Source organism: Somniosus microcephalus, unplaced genomic scaffold (genome assembly GCF_052327205.1).
Source record: "Somniosus microcephalus isolate GS21.2 unplaced genomic scaffold, FLI_Smic_1.0 unresolved_chr1, whole genome shotgun sequence".
Classification (NCBI taxonomy): Eukaryota; Metazoa; Chordata; class Chondrichthyes; order Squaliformes; family Somniosidae; genus Somniosus; species Somniosus microcephalus.
Genome location: NW_028225179.1, coordinates 150,373,342 through 150,392,433, shown reverse-complemented (window position 1 = coordinate 150,392,433; position 19,092 = coordinate 150,373,342). Strand labels below are relative to the sequence as shown.

General features: G+C 46.1%; 1 protein-coding gene across 2 annotated transcripts in view; it reads left to right on the top strand.

Moving 5' to 3' along the window:
* The window catches only part of LOC147096253 (cytochrome P450 2K1-like), a 30,221-nt gene extending 11,129 nt beyond the window's left edge, over positions 1 to 19,092 (top strand). Inside the window, exons 5-9 of one of the 2 annotated variants that reach the window (XM_085975103.1) lie at positions 1,955 to 2,131; positions 4,584 to 4,725; positions 8,235 to 8,422; positions 16,510 to 16,651; positions 18,433 to 19,092. In XM_085975103.1, the coding sequence (XP_085831229.1) occupies positions 1,955 to 2,131; positions 4,584 to 4,725; positions 8,235 to 8,422; positions 16,510 to 16,651; positions 18,433 to 18,611 (828 nt within the window). In that variant the 3' untranslated portion in view covers positions 18,612 to 19,092. The remainder of the gene's footprint in view (positions 1 to 1,954; positions 2,132 to 4,583; positions 4,726 to 8,234; positions 8,423 to 16,509; positions 16,652 to 18,432) is intronic. The other variant, XM_085975102.1, reaches the window with a different exon arrangement.

Below are 19,092 nucleotides of genomic sequence, written 5' to 3'. Positions count from 1 at the left end.
GGGGTGAGAGTTCCAGATTTCCACTACCCTTTGTGTGAAGAGGTGCTTCCTGACATCACCCCTGATTGGCCTAGCTCTAATTTTAAGGTTCTGCCCCCTTGTTCTGGACTCCCCCCACCAGAGGAAATAGTTTCCCTCTATCTACCCTCAAATTCTTTAATCATCTTAAACACCTCAATTAGCTTTCCCCTTAATGTTCTATACTCAAGGGAATACAAACCTAGTCTATGCAACCTGTCCTCATAATTTAACCTTTTTATCCCTGGTATCATTCTGGTGAATCTGCACTCCACCCCCGCTCCAAGGCCAATATATCCTTCTTGAGGTGTGGTGCCCAGAACTGAATGCAGGAAGAGCATTTTACTTAACACAGTGGGTGTGATTTTTTTTTTTTTTTTTTAACCAGTGTCAGCCGTGTCTCAGTTGGTAGCACACTTCACCTCTGAGTCAAAAAGGTTGTGGGTCCAAATCTTGAGTACATAAACCTAGGCTGACATTTGAGTGGAGTGCTGCACTGTCAGAAGTGCCGTCTTTCACATGAGACGTTAAATCGAGGTGCTGTCTGCTCTCTCAGGTGGACGTAAAAGATCCCATGGCACTATTTCGAAGAAGAGCAGAGGAGTTATCCCCGGTGTCCTGGCCAATATTTATCCCTCAACCAACATAACAAAATTGGCTGCTACATTTCCCACATTACAACAGTGACTCCATTTCAAAAATACTTCATTGACTGTAAAGCGCTTTGAGGTGGTTGTGAAAGGTGCTATATAAATGCAAGTCTTTTTATTTTTTGGCTCCCAGCAACACTTAATTTCCTCTGGCCTTGATCTCAGCACCCTCCCTGGCTAAAAATCAGGAAAAATGTCTTCACACAAAAATTTGTGAGAATGTGGAACTTACTGCCTCAGAAGGCAAAATCAACTGGCATCTTTTAAAGGGAAATAGATAATTACTTGAGAAGTAAGGGCATTCAGGAATACAGCAAAATGGGTGAGTTATTGGGATTAGTAAGATAAAGATCACCCGTGGCTAACAAAATGGCACAGCAAGCTCGATGGGCCAAATGACCTACTCCTGTCCCCATCTTCAAGCCTCTGGATGCTGCTGTACTCCCTAGAGTGTCAGCCCACATCCCGTGCTCAATCTCTGGAATGCTACCGTACCCCCTAGTGTGTCAGCCCCCATCCCGTGCTCAAGTCTCTGGAGTGTGATTCTGAACCTACAACCTTCTGACTCAGTGGAGAGAGTGCTACCACTGATCCAAGGCACCACTCTCCATAGTACGAATCCGGCCTGATCTTACATCCATTAATATAAAGGGATGGATAATCAAGTGGGCGCCCTTATGGGCTTGCGCCCTTCCCAGCCTGAATTCCCTGTGCCAAGGAAATCCAATACTTCTTCTTCTTCTTAGACAGTCCCTCGGAACTGAGGATGACTTGCTTCCACATTAAAAATGAATTCGCAAGTGACTGATGAGTCCAATGCGGGACCTACAGTCTCTGTCACAGGTGGGGCAGACGGTGGTTGAAGGGGCGGGTCAGTGGGGTGCTTGGGTTGACTTGCGCTTGGCTTCCGCTTGCTCCTGGCGAAGAGACTCGAGGTGTTCGGCGCCTTCCTGGATGCTTCTCCTCCACTTTGTGCGGTCTTGGGCCAGGGATTCCCAGGTGTCGGTGGGGATGTTACACTTTTTCAAGGAGGCTTTGAGGGTGTCCTTGAAGCGTTTCCTCTGCCCACCTGGGGCTCTCTTGCCGTGCCGGAGCTCCAAATAGAGCGTTTGTTTTGATACCCCAGTGTCTAGCTCACCCAATATTAAGCAGGAAAAGATGGTGTCAATTAACATAGGTACTTAACTGAAATATTGGGCAGAAATATTTTAGCTAGTGTTAAAATCTGGACCATTTACTGTTGCTAACAGCTGAATAGTCTGCCGATCATTCCATTGTGTTTTCAGATCTTTAATTCCTACCCATTTCTGGGATTTCTGCCAGGAGTTCATAAGAAAGTTTTCCAATACATAAAGGACACAAAGGCATTGCTGAATAATATCATTAACCAGAGAAGATGGACACTGAATGAGAACAACATCAGCAGTTTTATTGACGCGTTTCTTGTCAAGCAAAGAGGTAAGGTGATAATAGATAAATCCAAAGGAATGAGCACTAGTGATAACCTGCAGATTGGAAAACAAGGATTACAGTAATAACCCACACTGAGGAGTAACAGAAACTGAGATCAGAGTAATAATCCACACCGTGGAGTAACAGAAACTGAGATGACAGTAATAAGTTACAGTACAGAACATTAGGAACTGAGATTACACTGTTTACTCACATTAGACAGTAATAGGATTTGAGATTACAGTGATTACTCACATTACAGAGAAACATGATCTGAGATTACAGCGATTACTCACATTACAGAGTAATAGGATCTGAGATTACACTGATTACTCACATTACAGATTAAGAGGATCTGAGATTTTAAAAAATATATATATTTCTTTATGGGATATGGGCATCTCTGGCAAGGCCAGGATTTTTTGCCCATCCCTAGCTGCCCTTGAGAAGGTGGTGGTTTGTCGCCTTCTTGAACTGTTGCAGTCTGTGCGGTGATGGTACTCCCACAGTGCTGTTAGATAGGGAATTCCAGGATTTTGACCCAGCGACGATGAAGGATCGGCGATATACTTCTAAGTCAGGATGGTGTGTGACTTGGAGGGGAACGTGGAGGTGGTGGTGTTCCCATGCACCTGCTGCCCTTGTCCTTCTAGGTGGAAGAGGTTGCAGGTGTGGGAGATGCTGCTGAAGAAGCCTTGGCGAGTTGCTGCAGTGCATCTTGTAGATGGTACACACTGCAACCACGGTACGCCACTGGTGGAGGGAGTGAATGTTTATGGTGGTGGATGGGGTGCCAATCAAGCAGGCTGCTTTGTCCTGGATGGTGTCGAGCTTCTAGAGAGTTGTTGCGGATTGTAGTAGAATACAAATCTGCTGCTGCTGATGACCCACAGCGCCTCATGGATGCCCAGTTTTGAGCTGCTAGATCTGTTCTGAATCTATCCCATTTAGCACAGTGGTAGTGCCACACAACACTACTGTCTACTGTCTGCCCTCTGCTCTCCCGATGTAACACAATAACTGCACTCTGAGAGCGGGAGGTCAAACAGACCTCTGTCAATGGCTGTCTGCCATCGTGCACACAAGGCTGCCCAGGTAGGACTTTCCTGCCTCTCCACCTAATGCCACACCATGACAGTGTGACTGTGATTGGGAACTCAGTGGAAGGGGGTAATCAGGCCCGTGCCCCAGCACTGACTACTGCAGCATGTTTTTCAGATGTAATACGTTGTGCTACGGGTGTGCACATCACATGAAAGAAGTTTGGGTGAATTGTTACTCTGTATTTGCAAAACTACATTGGCTCCCGCTCCAGCAATGCCTCGAATTTTAAATTCTCATCCTTGTGTTCAAATCCCTCCATGACCTCGCCCTCTCATAGAAACATAGAAGATAGGAGCAGGAGTAGGCCATTCAGCCCCTCGAGCCTGCTCCGCCATTCAATGCGATCATGGCTGATCATCCAAATTCAATACCCGGTCCCTGCTTTCTCCCCATACCCCTTGATCCCTTTAGCCTTAAGAAATATATCCAACTCCTTCTTGAATATATTTAATGTATTGGCCTCTACTGCCTTCTGTGGTCGAGAATTCCACAAGTTCACCACTCTCTGGGTGAAGAAATTCCTCCTAATTTCTGTCCTAAATGGCCTACCCCTTATCCTTAGACTGTGACCCCTGGTTCTGGACTCCCTGACCATCGGGAACGTCCTTCCTGCATCTAGTCTGTCCAGTCCTGTCAGAATTTTATAAGTTTCAATGAGATTCCCTCATTCTTCTAAACTCCAGCAAGTACAAGCCCAATCGACCCAATCTCTCCTCATACGTCATTCCTGCCATCCCGGGTATCAGCCTGGTGAATCTTCGCTGAACTCCTTCCATGGCAAGAACATCCTTCCTCAGATAAGGCGACCAAAATTGCACACAATACTCACGGTGTGGTCTCACCAAGGCCCTGTATAACGGCAGCAAGACATCCTTGTTCCTGTACTCAAACCCTCTCACTACAAAGGCCAACATACCATTTGCCTTCTTAACCGCCTGCTGCACCTGCATGCTTACCTTCTCCCTATCTCTGCAATCTTCTCCAACCATACAACCTTTTGATACCTCTGTGCTCCTCCAATTCTGGTGTCTTGTGTATCTTCCCCCCCCCCCCCCCCCCCCCTTCCTTCGCTCTACCATTGGCGGCCGTGCCTTCAGCTGCCTGGGCCCCAAGCACTGGACTTTCCTCCCTAATCCTCTCCACACCTCTACCTCCTTTAAGACACTCGTTAAAAACTACCTCTTTGACCAAGCTTTTGGTCACCCTGTCCTTGTATCTCTATGTGGCTCGGTGGTACATTTTTTCTGGCAACTCTCCTGTGAACTGCCTTGGGATGTTTTACTATGTTACAGATGCTATATAAATGCAAGTTGTTGTTGTTGTTCCAGTCTCAATCTGTGGTCTACAATTGTTTTCAAGGAATCAGGAAATCTGGAGACCCCTTTCCATGACAAGAACCTGCTGATTGCAACCCACGATCTGTTTTCTGCTGGAATGGAGACCACTGCCACCACCTTATGCTGGGGACTTCTCCTCATGATGAAATATCAAGAGATTCAGAGTAACAGCTTAGCCTAGAAATTACTGTTGTGAAGTTAGTGGATCAACACTTAATGATTCGTCTGAAATGCTTTGTTATTCTAGTGTTCTGGTCAATGTCCATGCTAGTGTCAGCCGTGGCTCAGTGGGTAGCACGCTCAGCTCCAAGTCAGAAGTTCGTGGGTTCGAGCCCCCGCTCTAGAGACTAGAGCACATAATCCAGGCCGACACTGCCAGTGCAGCACTGAGGGAGTGCTACACAGTCGGAGGTGCCGTCTTTCAGATGAGACGTTAAACTGTGGCCCTATGTGCCCTCTCAGGTAGATGTAAAAAATCTCATGACCACTATTTGCAGAAGAGCAAGATTTATCCCTCAACCAACAGCTAAAGCAGATGATCTGGTCACTGATCACACTGCTGTTTGTGGGAGCTTGCTGTGTGCAAATTGGCTGCTGCATTTCCTACATTACAACAGTGACTGCACTTCAAAAGTACTACAGTGACTGTAGCTTTGGGACATCCTGAGGTTGTGAAAGATGTTATAAAAATGCAAGTCTTTCAGTCTTTAACATTGTGGAAGAGGATTGCTTCAAGAACGTGTTAAGCACTCAGTCAATAATATCAGCAACAGTAACTTCCAGGCTCTTGAGTTGATATCACAGACAGAAATCACAGAAACCACACAGTGCAGATAGAGGCCATTTCGGCCCATCGAGCCTGCACCGACACATATCCCACCCGATCCCCGTAACCCCTACACCAACACATATCCCACCCTATCCCCGTAACCCCACGTATTTAATCCCCCTAACACTAAGGGTCAATTTATCATAGCCAATCAACCTAACCCGCACATCTTTGGACTGTGGGAGGAAACCGGAGCACCCGGAGTAAACCCACGCAAACACGGAGAATGTGCAAACTCCACACAGACAGTCGCCCGAGGCTGGATTCGAACCCGGGTCCCTGGCGCTGTGAGGCAACAGTGCTATCTGACAGTTTGAGATGAGACTGAGCCACATTATAACCGGACTCACCTAATCTTGTCCATTTCGGCTTTGGACCATACTGTAAGACTATAGGAAACTTCAGGTCTTTAAGCCCCAACAATGAAGGGATAATTACAGTCCTAGCCCTTTCAGACTACCCCAGAGCAGACGTACTCCCCAGACGTTCACCCTCAACCAAAGTTAGAGACAGCCAAACTCCACAAGACACTTGAATGGGTCTAAAGATTCAGGCTATCACTCCCTAAAGGAAAGGAATGACCTGAAGATATTACCGTCCTCCGGATAGCATTTTTAATAAGTTTAACTAGACTGTAACCTTCCGGATATTATGAGGGTCCGGAATACCCCCCAAAACTCTTCACCAGGGAATATACAGAGATTTGAGTTCGCGAGGTTGATAATTACTCTGAGACAATTCTAAAAATATATAAATTTATTAAAGAACCGACATGTAGTTAACAGCTGGTGTATCCATTGCAACATTACAGTTCAAAAACAATTAGCTTTCATTTCTTATTTCTCAGAGATCCTTATTCTCAAATGTTACATTTCTACTTTTCTTACTTATTTCTAAATCCAGAACATCCACCAAAATCAATCGCTTTGACTTCCCGAGACTCATAGTTAAAGACTTACAGAGATGCCTCTGAAGAGTTGAGAAACGCTTTGCCCATTCAGCGAGTTCTGCCTTTCTGTTGAAAAGGTCTATGTTTTATACTCTTTTGGCAGTGGTTTCTTCTTTAATGTTCTCTGCTGATGTCAGCTAATTGTCTTTATTGATACCTCTCTTGAATGCTTTCTATCTTACTGTCAATTCAACTATTGCATGCATAATTATTTCTCTACCTTTAGGTGTTCCAAAAACCATCATAAAAACAATGACAGCTATGGTTTCTGTTTGATGTCTTTCTTAAAAAATGCTTTCATTCAATTCTTAATATTGGCTTTACTGGTTTTTAGCAGACATTGTGACTCTCCTTATTGCTCCAAGTTCAATACAAACACAATGTAATTGCTTGGTGCTTCTATTGAAGTCATATTTTCAAAGCCTTCTTGTTGGTATTATATTTACAATATGTAAATCAAAACCACTAACTGTGTGTTTACTTGTTTTCTAGCTATCTCAATTGGTTGCATATTTAATCTTATGGTTCCTGTCTTCCAAGTTTAACATAAAAACTATTTGACCAGCAGGTGTTTCTTTACTTGATGTCATCTGTTCAAAGGCACTTGCCTCTTTTAATGTTTGTGTTTCTGTTTCACGTGTTAGCTCTTAACACTTTAAATTGGGCATTTCTCATTGTGTTACCTCCAAACTCTAGACCTTTCGGAAGCACCAATGGTTTGCTTCAATCTTTCATTGTTTTAGTATATTTAACTAATTCCCATTTCAAAGCCCAGGAACTTTGTTTTCAACTGATCTTTATCTCAGAAGCCTGTTCTCTGTTTACAGCCTATGTCTCTGAGGTTTTACAGCTTGTGTCTCTGAGGCTTTAGATTTTTAAACCCAGTATATCATGTATTAATAATATTAGAAATCTGAATCATGGCTATTCCTTCACAACAAGTCTGTCCCTTTTTCAAACAGTCTCCTTCTCACCACATCCTTCAAACCTTCTCACTTCAGTAAAGTACCTAATTATCTCCAGCTCATTATAGTATCCACTTCAAATACCTTTTGTGGTAACATATTACCCTTTGGGTGAAAATTATTTCTCCTAACTTCCTAATTGCGCCCTTCATGTTTCAGCCCTTTTTTACTATAATGAGCAATTAGCCAGCTTTGTCAATCTTTTTGCAATCTTAAAAACGTTAAGGTGCAGTTCCTGTGGTGAAGGTACACCCACAGTGCTGTTGGGCAGGCAGTCCCAGGATTTTGACCCAGCGATGCTGAAGGAACTGGCAAAACATGTCCCAGGCAGGATGGTGTGTGACAAGGAGGGGAAATTAGAGGCGGTGGTGTTCCCATGCGCCTGCTGCCCTTGTCCTTCTAGGCAGAAGAGGTCACGGGTTTGGGAGGTGCTGTCAAAAAAGCCTTGGCGAGTTGCTGCAGTGCATCTTGTAGATGGTGCAGACATGGTGCGCCAGTGGTGGAGGGAGTGAATGTTTAAGGTGGTGGATGGGGTGCCAATCAAGCGGATTGCTTTGTCCTGGATAGTGTCGAGCTTCTTGAGGGTTGTTGCAGCTGTTATATATTATTTATATTAAGCCTGTTATATGTTACTTATATTGTCCCTGTTATATATTACTTATATTGTCCCTGTTATATATTACTTATATTGTCCCTGTTATATATTACTTATATTGTCCCTGTTATATATTACTTATATTGTCCCTGTTATATATTACTTATATTGTCCGTTATATATTACTTATATTGTCCATTATATATTACTTATATTGTCCCTGTTGCATATTACTTATATTATCCCTGTTGTATATTATCTATATTGTCCCTGTTATATATTACTTAGGTGCTTCTCTGTCCTAAAATAAAATCTCTTATCTGTACCTGTTTCAGAGAAAGTGCAGGAAGAAATCGACCGAGTGATCGGATCAGAGCGATCTCCCAGAATGGAGGATCGGAAACACATGCCCTACACTTATGCAGTTATACACGAGGTGCAGAGGTTTGCCAACATCGTGCCACTAGGTGTTCCTCGGGCAACGACCGTGGATATTAATTTCCGAGGGTATTTTATACCCAAGGTAGGTTTTTTTTGGACACGTTGTCTCTTCCTGGTTATATTTGCTCTGGCTCTCCCCATCTCGAGCTCTACACACTTCAGACTGGTGACTGTATTCCAGGTATTTACCCATCTGGCCACCAACGGTGCATGGGTGGCCCTGGAATGTCAGGTCCCTGTTGCAGAACACCTCCTTACATCTAAAGTAGGGAACCATGACTGTAGGATCCTCATTCTCTGACTCCATGGTACCCATTGGAACTCCAACATGTTGCTCTTAACATAGAAATGCATCGTGCGTTATTAATACATGCATCAGAAGCCCAGGGTAGAAGAAAGCATCATAGACTCATAACGGCACAGAAGGAGGCCATTCAGCCCATCGAGTCCGTGCCGGCTCTCTGTAGAGCAATCCAGTCAGTCCCATTTCCCCGCTCTATCCCCGTAGCCCTGCAAGTTTATTTCCCTCAAGTGCCTATCCAGTCTCCCCTTGAAAGCATTGAGTATCTCCGCTTCCACCACTTCTGTCGGTAGCGAGTTCCAGGTCATCACCACTCACTGTGTAAAAAAGTTTTTCCTCACATTCCCCCTGTATCTCTTGCCAAAAACCTTAAATCTGTGTCCCTTAGCTCTTGTACCATCAACTAGTGGAACAGCCTTTCTCTGTCTAGCCTATCCAAGTCCGTCATAATCTTGTACACCTCTATCAAATCACCCCTCAACCTCCTTTGCTCTAATGAAAACAAATCCAGCTTCTCCAACCTGTCCTTGTAGCTAAAATCCCCCATCCCCGGAACCCGAAAATCTCCTCTGCACCCTCTCAAGGGCCTTCACTTCCTTCCTAAAGTGTGGTGACCAGAACGGTACGCAATACTCCAGTTGTGGCCTAACAAGTGCTTTATAAAGGTTCAGCATAACTTCTCTACTTTTGTTCTCAATAACTCTATTTACGAAGCCCATATGCTTTGTTAACCACTCTCTCAATATATCCTGCCACCTTCAAGGACCTATGCACATTAACTCCCAGGTCCCTCTGTCACTCTTTAAAACTGTGCCATTAAGTGTATATTGCCTCTCCCTGTTCCTTCTGCCATCACCTCACACTTCTCTGTATTAAATTCCATCTGCCATTCTGCTAGCCTTTCTATGTCCTGTTGCAGTCGATTGGTATCATCCTCAATGTTTGCCCCCCCCCCCCCCCCCCCCCCAAAAGTTTGGTGTCATCGGCAAATTTAGAAATTCTACTCTGTATTCCAATATCCAGGTCATTTATATATATATCAAAAAAAGCAGTGGCCCCAGCACTGAACCTTGAGGAATACCAGTGTCTACCATCCTCCAGTCTGAAAAACAGCCATTTACCACAACTCGCTGTTTTCTATCCTTAAGCCAATTCCTTATCCAAGCTGCCACTGACTCACCTATTCCATGAGCCTCAATTTTGTTAACCAGCCGTCTATGTGGTACTTTGTCAAATGCCTTCCTAAAATCCATGTAGACAACATCCATTGCATTCCCTTCATCAATCCTCCCTGTTACTTCATCAAAAAATTCAATTCGATTCGTCAAACACGATCTGCCTTTTACAAATCCGTGTTGGCTCTCCTTAATTAGCTTAAACCTCTCCAAGTGCCCGTTAATTTTTTCCTTGATTATTGTTTCTAAAACTTTACCCACTGTTATAAATCTCATCATCAAGAAACTACTTATGAAATAACGCTGGACGGCCAGCTGGTGGCGCCGTCCAAGGAGTATAAATACTCGGGCGTGGGCCCAGCTTGCCAGGGACATTTTGTAAGACAAGGAACTAGTGAAGTACAACTAGACCTCCATGTTCTGAAACAAGTTGATTAAAGCCTTGCTTTATGCTCAAACCAAGTACGTAGTGAGTTTTATTACGTCACCCACCATTGATGTTAAACTGACCGGCCTGTAGTTACTAGGATTGTCCTTACACCCTTTCTTGAACAATGGTGTCACATTTGCCAGTTTCCAATCCTCAGGCACTCCCCCGCATCTGGGAAAGATTGGAAAATTATGGCAATCCCTTCCGCTATCTCCTCCCCAATTCCCTTAGCAACGTTAAATAACAACAGAAAATGCTGGAAATACTCAGCAGGCCAGGCAGCATCCGTGCCTGCTGAGTATTTCCAGCATTTTCTGTTGTTATTTCAGATTTCCAGCATCCGCAGTATTTTGCTATTCCCTTAGCAACCTTACTGTTTACATGCCGGTAGAAGATTTTTTTGGGTTCCCTTTTATATTAACCGCCATTCTACTCTCATATTCTCTCTTTGCCAATCTTATTTTCATCTTCACTTCCCCTCTCAACTTATTATATTTGGTCTAGTACTCCCTTGAAGAATTCACCTGACATCCTCTTTTTGATCATCTTCTGTATCTCCCTTGTCATCCAAGGAGCCCTTGCTTTGTTTCCCTTACCCTTCCCTCTTGTTGGAATATACCCAGCCTGTACTTGGAACATCTCCCTCCTCTTTAAAGATCATCCATTGTTCTGTTAGTTATTCCTGTCAGTCTTTGGTTCCATTTTACCCTGGCTAGATCCTTTCGCATCCCATTGAAGTTATGCCTATTCCAGTTTAGAAGTTTTACTCTAGACTGTTTCTTGCTCCTCTCCATTGCTAATCTAAATCTTATGATACGATGATCACTCGTACCCAAGTGTTCTCCCACAGACACTTGGTCAAACTGGCCCACCTCATTCCCCAGCACCAGATCCAGCAATGCCTCCTTCTTAGTTGGGCCAAGAACATACTGGCCAAGGAAATTCTCCTCGACACATTTCAGAAATTCCTTTCCCTTTAGCCTAGCATTATCCCAATCGATATTTGGGTAATTAAAGTCCCCATATATCACCACTCTATACCTCTTGCCTATTTCTGCGATTTTCCTGCAGATTTGCTCCTCTACCTCCCTCTCACTATTTGGAGGCCTCTAGAATACATCCAATAGTGGGATCATACTCTTTTTGCTCCTCAACTCTAAGCAAATTAATTCTGTCCTCCCTTTCCAACACTACCATGTCTTCCTTAATCAGTACTGCCACCCCACCTCCCTTTTTTCCTTCCCTATCTTTTCTGAACACCTTGTACCCTTGAATATTAAGTGCCCAGTCCTCACCATTTTTAAGCCACAACATCATATTAAATTCATCACGGCTAATTATGCTTGTAGCTCACCAACCTTATTCACCACACTTTGTGCATTTAGGTACATGCATTCTAAACCCATTTTTGAATTTTTCATAGTCTTTCTTAGTCTGTTCCTATCTAATATGGTACTACTTCCACCTCTAGTTATGCTGAACCTTTATAAAGCACTGGTTAGGCTACAACTGGAGTATTGCATATAGTTCTGGTCACTACACTTTAGGAAGGATGTGAAGGCCCTTGAGAGTGTGCAGAGGAGATTTACCAGAATGATTCCGGGGATGGGGGATCTTAGCTACAAGGACAGGTTGGAGAAGCAGAATTTGTTTTCATTAGAGCAAAGGAGGTTGAGGGATGATTTGATTATGACGGGTTTGGATAGGCTAGACGGAGAAAGGCTGTCCCCACTAGTTGATGGTACAAGGACTAGGAGACACAGATTTAAGGTTTTGGGCAAGAGATACAAGGGGGATGTGAGGAAAAACTTTTTTACACAGCGAGTGGTGAGGACCTGGAACTCGCTGCCGATGGAAGTGGTGGAAGCGGAGACACTCAATGCTTTCAAGGGGAGACTGGATAGGCACTTGAGGGAAATAAACTTACAGGGTTACAGGGATAGAGCGGGGGAATGGGACTGACTGGGTTGCTCTACAGAGAGCCGGCACGGACTCAATGGACCGAATGGCCTCCTTCTGTGCCGTTATGACTCTAGTACTACTTTCTTCTCTAGTACTATCCAACACACTCACTCTTTTATGCACCTTCTTCCTCTTTTCTGCTCCTATATGCTGGTGCCCATCGCCCTGCCAAGCTAGTTTAAACCTTCCCCAACAGCACTAACAAACCTTCCCGCGAGAATATTGGTCCCGGCTCTGTTGAGGTGTAACCCATCCGCCTTGTACAGGTCCCACCTCCCCCAGAAATGGTCCCAATACCTCAGGAATCTAAAGCCTTCCATCCTGCACTATCTCTCTAGCCACGCATTCATCTGTTCTATCCTCCTATTCCTGTACTCACTAGCATGTGGCACCGGGAGTAATCTGGAGATTACTACCTTTTTGAGGTCCTGCTTTTTAATCTCTTTCCTAGCTCCCTATAGTCTGCCTGCAGGACCTCATCCCTCTTTCTGCCTGTGTCATTGGTACTGATATGGACAACAACCTCTGGCTGTTCACCCTCCCCCCCCCCCCTCAGATTGTGCTGCAGCCGCTCAGTGACATCCTTGACCCTGGCACCAGGGAGGTAACATACCATCCTGGAGTCACATCTACGGCCACAAAAACGCCTGTCTGCCCCCCTAACTATCGAATCCCCTACCGCTATTGCTCTTCCACTCTTTTTCCCCCCCCCCCCCCCCTGTGCAGTTGAGCCACCTGTGGTGCCGTGGCCCTGGCTCTGGCTGCTCTCCCCAGATGAGCCATCGCCCCCACCAGTTTCCAGAGCTGTGAACCGGTTAACGAGCAAGATGCACTCCGGGGATTCCTGCCCTACTTGCCTGGTCCTCCTTCTCCGTCTGGTGGTCACCCATTCCCTCTCTGCCTGCACATTCTGAGGTTGTGGGGTGACCACTTCTAGAAACGTGCTTTCCAAGTATTTCTCAGCCTCGCAGGTGCACTGTAGTGACTCCAGCTGCCGCTCAAGCTCCGAAACCCAGAGCTCGAGTTGCTGCAGTTGGTGACACTTCCTGCACACGTGGTCGTCCAGGCCCCAAGAAGCGTCCAGGATTTCCCACATGGCACAGCATGTGCAAATCACGGGACTGAGCTGCCCTGCCATTCCTCTATTTACCAGACTTTGGAGGTATTTTAGCAGAAATAAACTTAAAACTTAACAAGAAACACTCAACAGCGACTCACCAATCAGCACTTCCCTCTATTAGATAGGCTATGAACTACTTAGCAGAAATGTACTCAAAACAGAACAAAAAAAACTTACCACAAATACTCACCCGATACCTCTCAGCTCTCTTGTGCCAGTGACACCTTTGAATTCTGACGTCACTCCTTCGTTGTGTCACTTGCCGACTGTCTCCCTCGCAGGTAGTCCGCTCACTCAGACTCCCAGGCCTCTGCTCCGCGCTGTCTTTATCCCCGGTCTCCGACTCCGTTCCTCCCGCAGGTCCGCTCGCTCAGACTCCCAGGCCTCTGCTCCCCGCTGCCTTTATCATTAGGTCATTAAATGTGCTCAAATCTTCAATTTTCATTTCTAAATTATTTTGTTCTTTATCTGACTTCCATTTATTTTTCATAATGTGTTGCGATTTGAGAGAAGCAGTGTCACTCGATCCTACCTCATTCATCTTTCGGATGAGGCGTTAAACCGAGCTCCCGTCTGCTCTCTCAGGTGGACGTAAAAGATCCCAAAGTGCTATTTCAAAGAAGGGCAGGGGGAGTTCTCCCTGGTGTCCTGGCCAATATTTATCCCTCAACCAACATCACTAAAAGAACAGATTATTATCTCATTGCTGTTTGTGGGATCTTGCTGTGTGCAAATTGGCTGCCGCGGTTCCTACATTACAACAGTGACTACACTTCAAAAAAGTGCTTCACTGGCTGTGAAGCGCTTTGGGACGGTCTGAGGTTGTGAAAGGCGCTATACAAACGTAAGTTCTTTCCTTTACCACCGGACCTGCCCATGTTTGTGGTGACGTGGGGAGGAGAATGAAATGAACTGGAATAAATGGAGGCAGCTGCTTCTCCTCGGGCTCAGAGCCAGAGATCAGATAATTGGGGGGAGGTGGAGAGCAGGGGGCAGACTGCCGCTGGCGAGGCTCCCCGCTATGAACGCAGCCTCGTGAAATTACCTCCAGCGAGTCAACCAGTAGCTCTTCTGTACACCCAGTCACTGTTGAACAGCATTGGCAGATGTCTGGGAGGAGATTGTGTGGGTGAAATTGGACAGTGAGTGGACGGAGGCAAAACCGAGGGAATCGCTTTTGCCGCCCGTTATACCGCACGCCCAATGTTCACTTCTATTGACGTCAATGGACTGAATACGGAGCATATAACGTGTCTGATCAAATCAAATCAAATCAAAATCAAATCAAATCAACTTTTATTGTCATTGTTAGTGCACAAGTGCAGTACAACGAAATGTAGGCTTGCGGCTCCCGAGTGTACAATTTGGATTAGGACACTTAAACATTTCAACATACATTTGTACATATATATTCGCATAAATATGACCATAATAAAGTGCATCGGCAGATGTGCAGGCTTTAGTGTTTATTTGTGGAGTTCAGTAGGATGACAGCCCTGGGAAAGAAGCTGTTCCTAAATCTGGTCGTACGGGTGCGAATGCATCTGTAGCGTCTTCCAGATGGTAGGAGGGTGAACAGACTGTGGCTGGGGTGGGTAGGGTCTTTGATGATGGACCGTGCCCTCCGTAGGCAGCGTTTCTGATATATATGTTCTATGGTCGGTAGCCGGGTGCCGGTAATGCGTTGGGCAGTTTTGACTACCCGCTGCAGGGCTTTCCGGTCATGGGAGCTACAGCTGCCGTACCATACCGTGATACAGTTTGTCAGGATGCTCTCTATAGTGCAGCGGTAGAAGTTAGAGAGGATCGGGGGTGACAGATTACATCCCTTCAGCCTCCTCAAGAAATATAGGCGCTGCTGGGCCTTCTTCACCAGAGAGGAGGTGTTGAGGGACCAGGAGAGGTCTTCCGTGATGTGGACTCCGAGGAACTTAAAGCTGGCCACCCTTTCCACCTCCGCCCCATTGATGTGGATGGGGGTGTGACTTCCGCCTTTGGACTTCCTGAAGTCCACGATTATTTCCTTTGTTTTCTTGGTGTTAAGGGCCAGGTTGTTGTCGGCGCACCACTTCACGAGATGCTGGACCTCCTCCCTGTAGGCTGACTCATCGTTGTTGGTGATCTGGCCTACTACCGTGGTGTCATCTGCGAACTTGATGATGGTGTTGGAACCATTAACAGCCACACAGTCGTGGGTGAAGAGGGAGTAGAGGAGGGGGCTCAGCACACATCCTTGTGGGGCCCCTGTGTTCAGGGTCGGGGCGGGGGGGAGGTGTGGTTACCTAATTTGACAGACTGGGGTCTGTTTGTTAGGAAGTCCAGGGTCCAGTTGCAGAGGGAAGTGTTCAGGCCAAGAGTTTGGAGTTTGGTGGCCAGCTTGTTGGGGACGATAGTGTTGAATGCTGAGCTGTAGTCTATAAACAACATTCTGATGTAGGTCTCCTTACCATCTAAATGATTCAGTGCCGAGTGTAGAGCAGTTGTGATTGCATCCTCCGTTGATCTGTTTGCCCGATAGGCAAACTGGTGTTGGTCAAGGGAGGCAGGAACACTGGCTTTGATGTGGGCTAAGACCAGTCTCTCGCAACACTTCATTATGATGGGTGTGAGTGCGATACTGCCTGGATTGCGTCCCCTGCCCACTGTCCAATTTCACTCCCGCGTGCCTATTTAATGTTAGCCTGAAGAACCAAGGGTGAAACCATTTGACCTTTCCTTTCCTGTACTTAACATTGATAAAAAGGTAATTTTCATATCATCGCTTTTGTGTGAATAATAAGGCTCACTGCAATTATACAGTGTTGTAATTTTAAGAATATCTCAGTGGCCCTGCATAATGAATCATGTTTTAAGTGCAGTGACTATTAATGTCTCATTCAAAGGCCTGCACTTGAGACAATGCAATGCTCCCTCCATACTGCACTACAATGCCAGTGTAGGGTAAGAGCTCCAACTCTGAAGTGGTCTTTGAACCCGTTACAATGGCACACTTAAAAATAAATTTGGTCTACGAGTACATCTCAAGTGGTATCTAAACAATTACATCGTAGCAACGGCAGAGCTGCCACATCACCATAGCAACAGAGACCCACTGTGAGATCATCAGCTTACTAACCATGTAAGTGTCGCTAGAAATTGGACAACAGGCCAACTTCCCTTCTCTTCCCCGCCTTGCCCCTAGGGATCGTGTGTTTTTCCGTTGCTGGCCTCCGTGCTCTACGATAAAACTCAATGGGAAAAACCGGATGAGTTCAACCCGGCTCACTTTCTGGACGTTGAGGGGAAGTTTGTGAACAAGGATGCCTTCATGCCTTTCTCTGCAGGTAAGGTGCTGATCACCTGTCTCAGTGCATCTTCCGAGTCTTCGAATATCACCAAGTGGAGGGAGCCAGCCTTTGGCTCAGTGGTAGCATTCCCACCTCGGAGTCAAAAGGTGCAGGGTTCGAAGCCAGCTCCTGCCAATCTCTGGCTCCAAATTCTGGGTTCACATCCAGCGAGATACTCGCCTCCTCCCCATTCACCGTATGGGTTGTGGGAGCCCATAAAATGCTCCCAACCTACAGGACTAATCCCCCCTACTATCGGCTGGTATAAAGATGGTTATGGCCATGGATGGATTGCTCGTGTTGCATCCTGTCAGACTGAGAAGCTTCCCACTACTTCCCAAGGGAAGACTCTGGCCAACTTTCCCCATCCATATTCTGGTGAATCGAACACATCATTGCTATGCCAGCCTAAATTGAGTGAGATCATTGATTGATTGACTCTGGGGCTATATAGCTTATGGCCACACCTCACAGTGAATTTACACACTCAAATATTTAGATCGGTGAGCTGTGCGTTTCACCATCAAGGTGTATCTGGCTTTAATCAATAATTAGAGCACATTATGTTGGAGAGAGAAAAGTGGGATCCAAACGTGTTAAATGTTCATACATTAATAGTGCCAGAGGTCATTTCTAGACTGTTAGAAACATAGAAACTAGGAGCAGGAGTAGGCCATTCGGCTCTTCGAGCCTGCTCCGCCATTCAACGAGATCATGGCTGATCATCCAAACCCTAGCACCCGGTCCCTACACCGACAGCCATCCCACCCAAGCCCTATCCCCATAACCCCATGTATTTAATCCCCCTAACACTAAGGGCCAATTTTTATCATGGCCAATCAACCTAACCCGCACATCTTTGGACTGTGGGAGGAAACCGGAGCACCCAGAGGAAACCCACGCAAACACGGGAAGAATGTGCAAACTCCACACAGACAGTCACCCGAGGCCGGATTTGAACCCGGGTCCCGGCGCTGTGAGGCAACAGTGCTAACCACTATGCCACAGTGCCACCGTGCAAGTGCTCTGTTATCATTTGGAAATCATTCAACTTCTAAACGTTGGGGTGATGGCCAGCTCGATTACCCTTCTGATTGGGAATAAAGTGCACAGCTATGGGAACTAAGTGGCTCCCACTCCATGTGGGGTAATTTGCAGCTTCCCACTGATTTGGGCGGGCATTGTAAATGGGCAGGTGATCCGTTCTGCCAGTTCACTGCCCAAGTGGCGAAGACAGAAGCCGTGGCTCAGTGAGTAGCACTCTCGGCTCCGGGTCAGAAGGTTGTGTGGTTCAAGAACCCACTCCCGAGACCTGAGCACAAAATCCAGGCTGACTCTCCAGTGCAGTACTGAGGGAGCGCTGCACTGTCGGAGGTGCCGTCTTTCAGATGAGACGTTAAACCGAGGCCCCGTCTGCCCTCTCGGGTGGACGTGAAAGATCCCACGGCACTATTTGGAAGAAGAGCAGGGGAGTTTTCCCCAAGATTTCTCCCTCAACCAACATCACTTTAACAGATGATCTGTGTCATTGTCACATTGCTGTTTGCGGGAGTTTGCTGTGCACAAATTGGCTGCCGCGTTTCCTACATGACAACATTGACTACACTTCAAAAGTCTTCCATGGGCGGTAAAGCACTCTGGGGCATCCTGAGGTCATGAAAGGCACTGTAGAAATGCAAGCACTTTCTTTCTTTCCCATCGCGTGTTTGAATAAGTCAAGTGTTTTCCAAAGGAGGTTTTCAGTAAGGCTGCTTGCGTTTCTGTCTCCCTTTTTGTAGGTCGCAGGATTTGTGCTGGGGAGACTTTGGCCAAGGTGGAACTCTTCCTCTTCTTTACAACTTTGCTCCAGAGGTTTCATTTGCACGCTCCACCTCCTGTCACTAACCTGGACCTCACACCTGTTGTAGCTGCGACACTGATGCCCCAGCCTCACAAGGTGTGTGCTGTGCCCCGTTAGATGCCCAGTACCAGCCGACCACCAGCACCTCAACCATGGATAACGTTCCTGGAGCACACCGAGACCGATAAAAGGCCCCTATTGTACAACGCTTAGCACCTAGAATTAATGCCAAGTGGCGCCGATAGACTGATGGGGGAGCTCCTATCCCTCAAGTCATAGTCCGTTCACCGACAGTGCCTGTTAGTAGCCGATGACCTGATATAAACCTCTCGTTCTACACATTGATTCTGATTCCACATTACAGCATACTGCTATTGGAGAAGACGATTCTCCACTGGTAATTCTAGCAACTTGCGACAAAAACAAGGAAACGTTGACCCCTGCAAGATGGATGATGTTAGAGGATTCAGCCCAATGTGTGTGGCAAGGAGAATGACTGCTAGGAATGTTAGTGGCAGACTCCTTTATGACCATTGTTTTAATGCTTCTTACTCATAGCCCTCGCACTAAGAGTGAAATAAAACGTAACCCCTCTTTA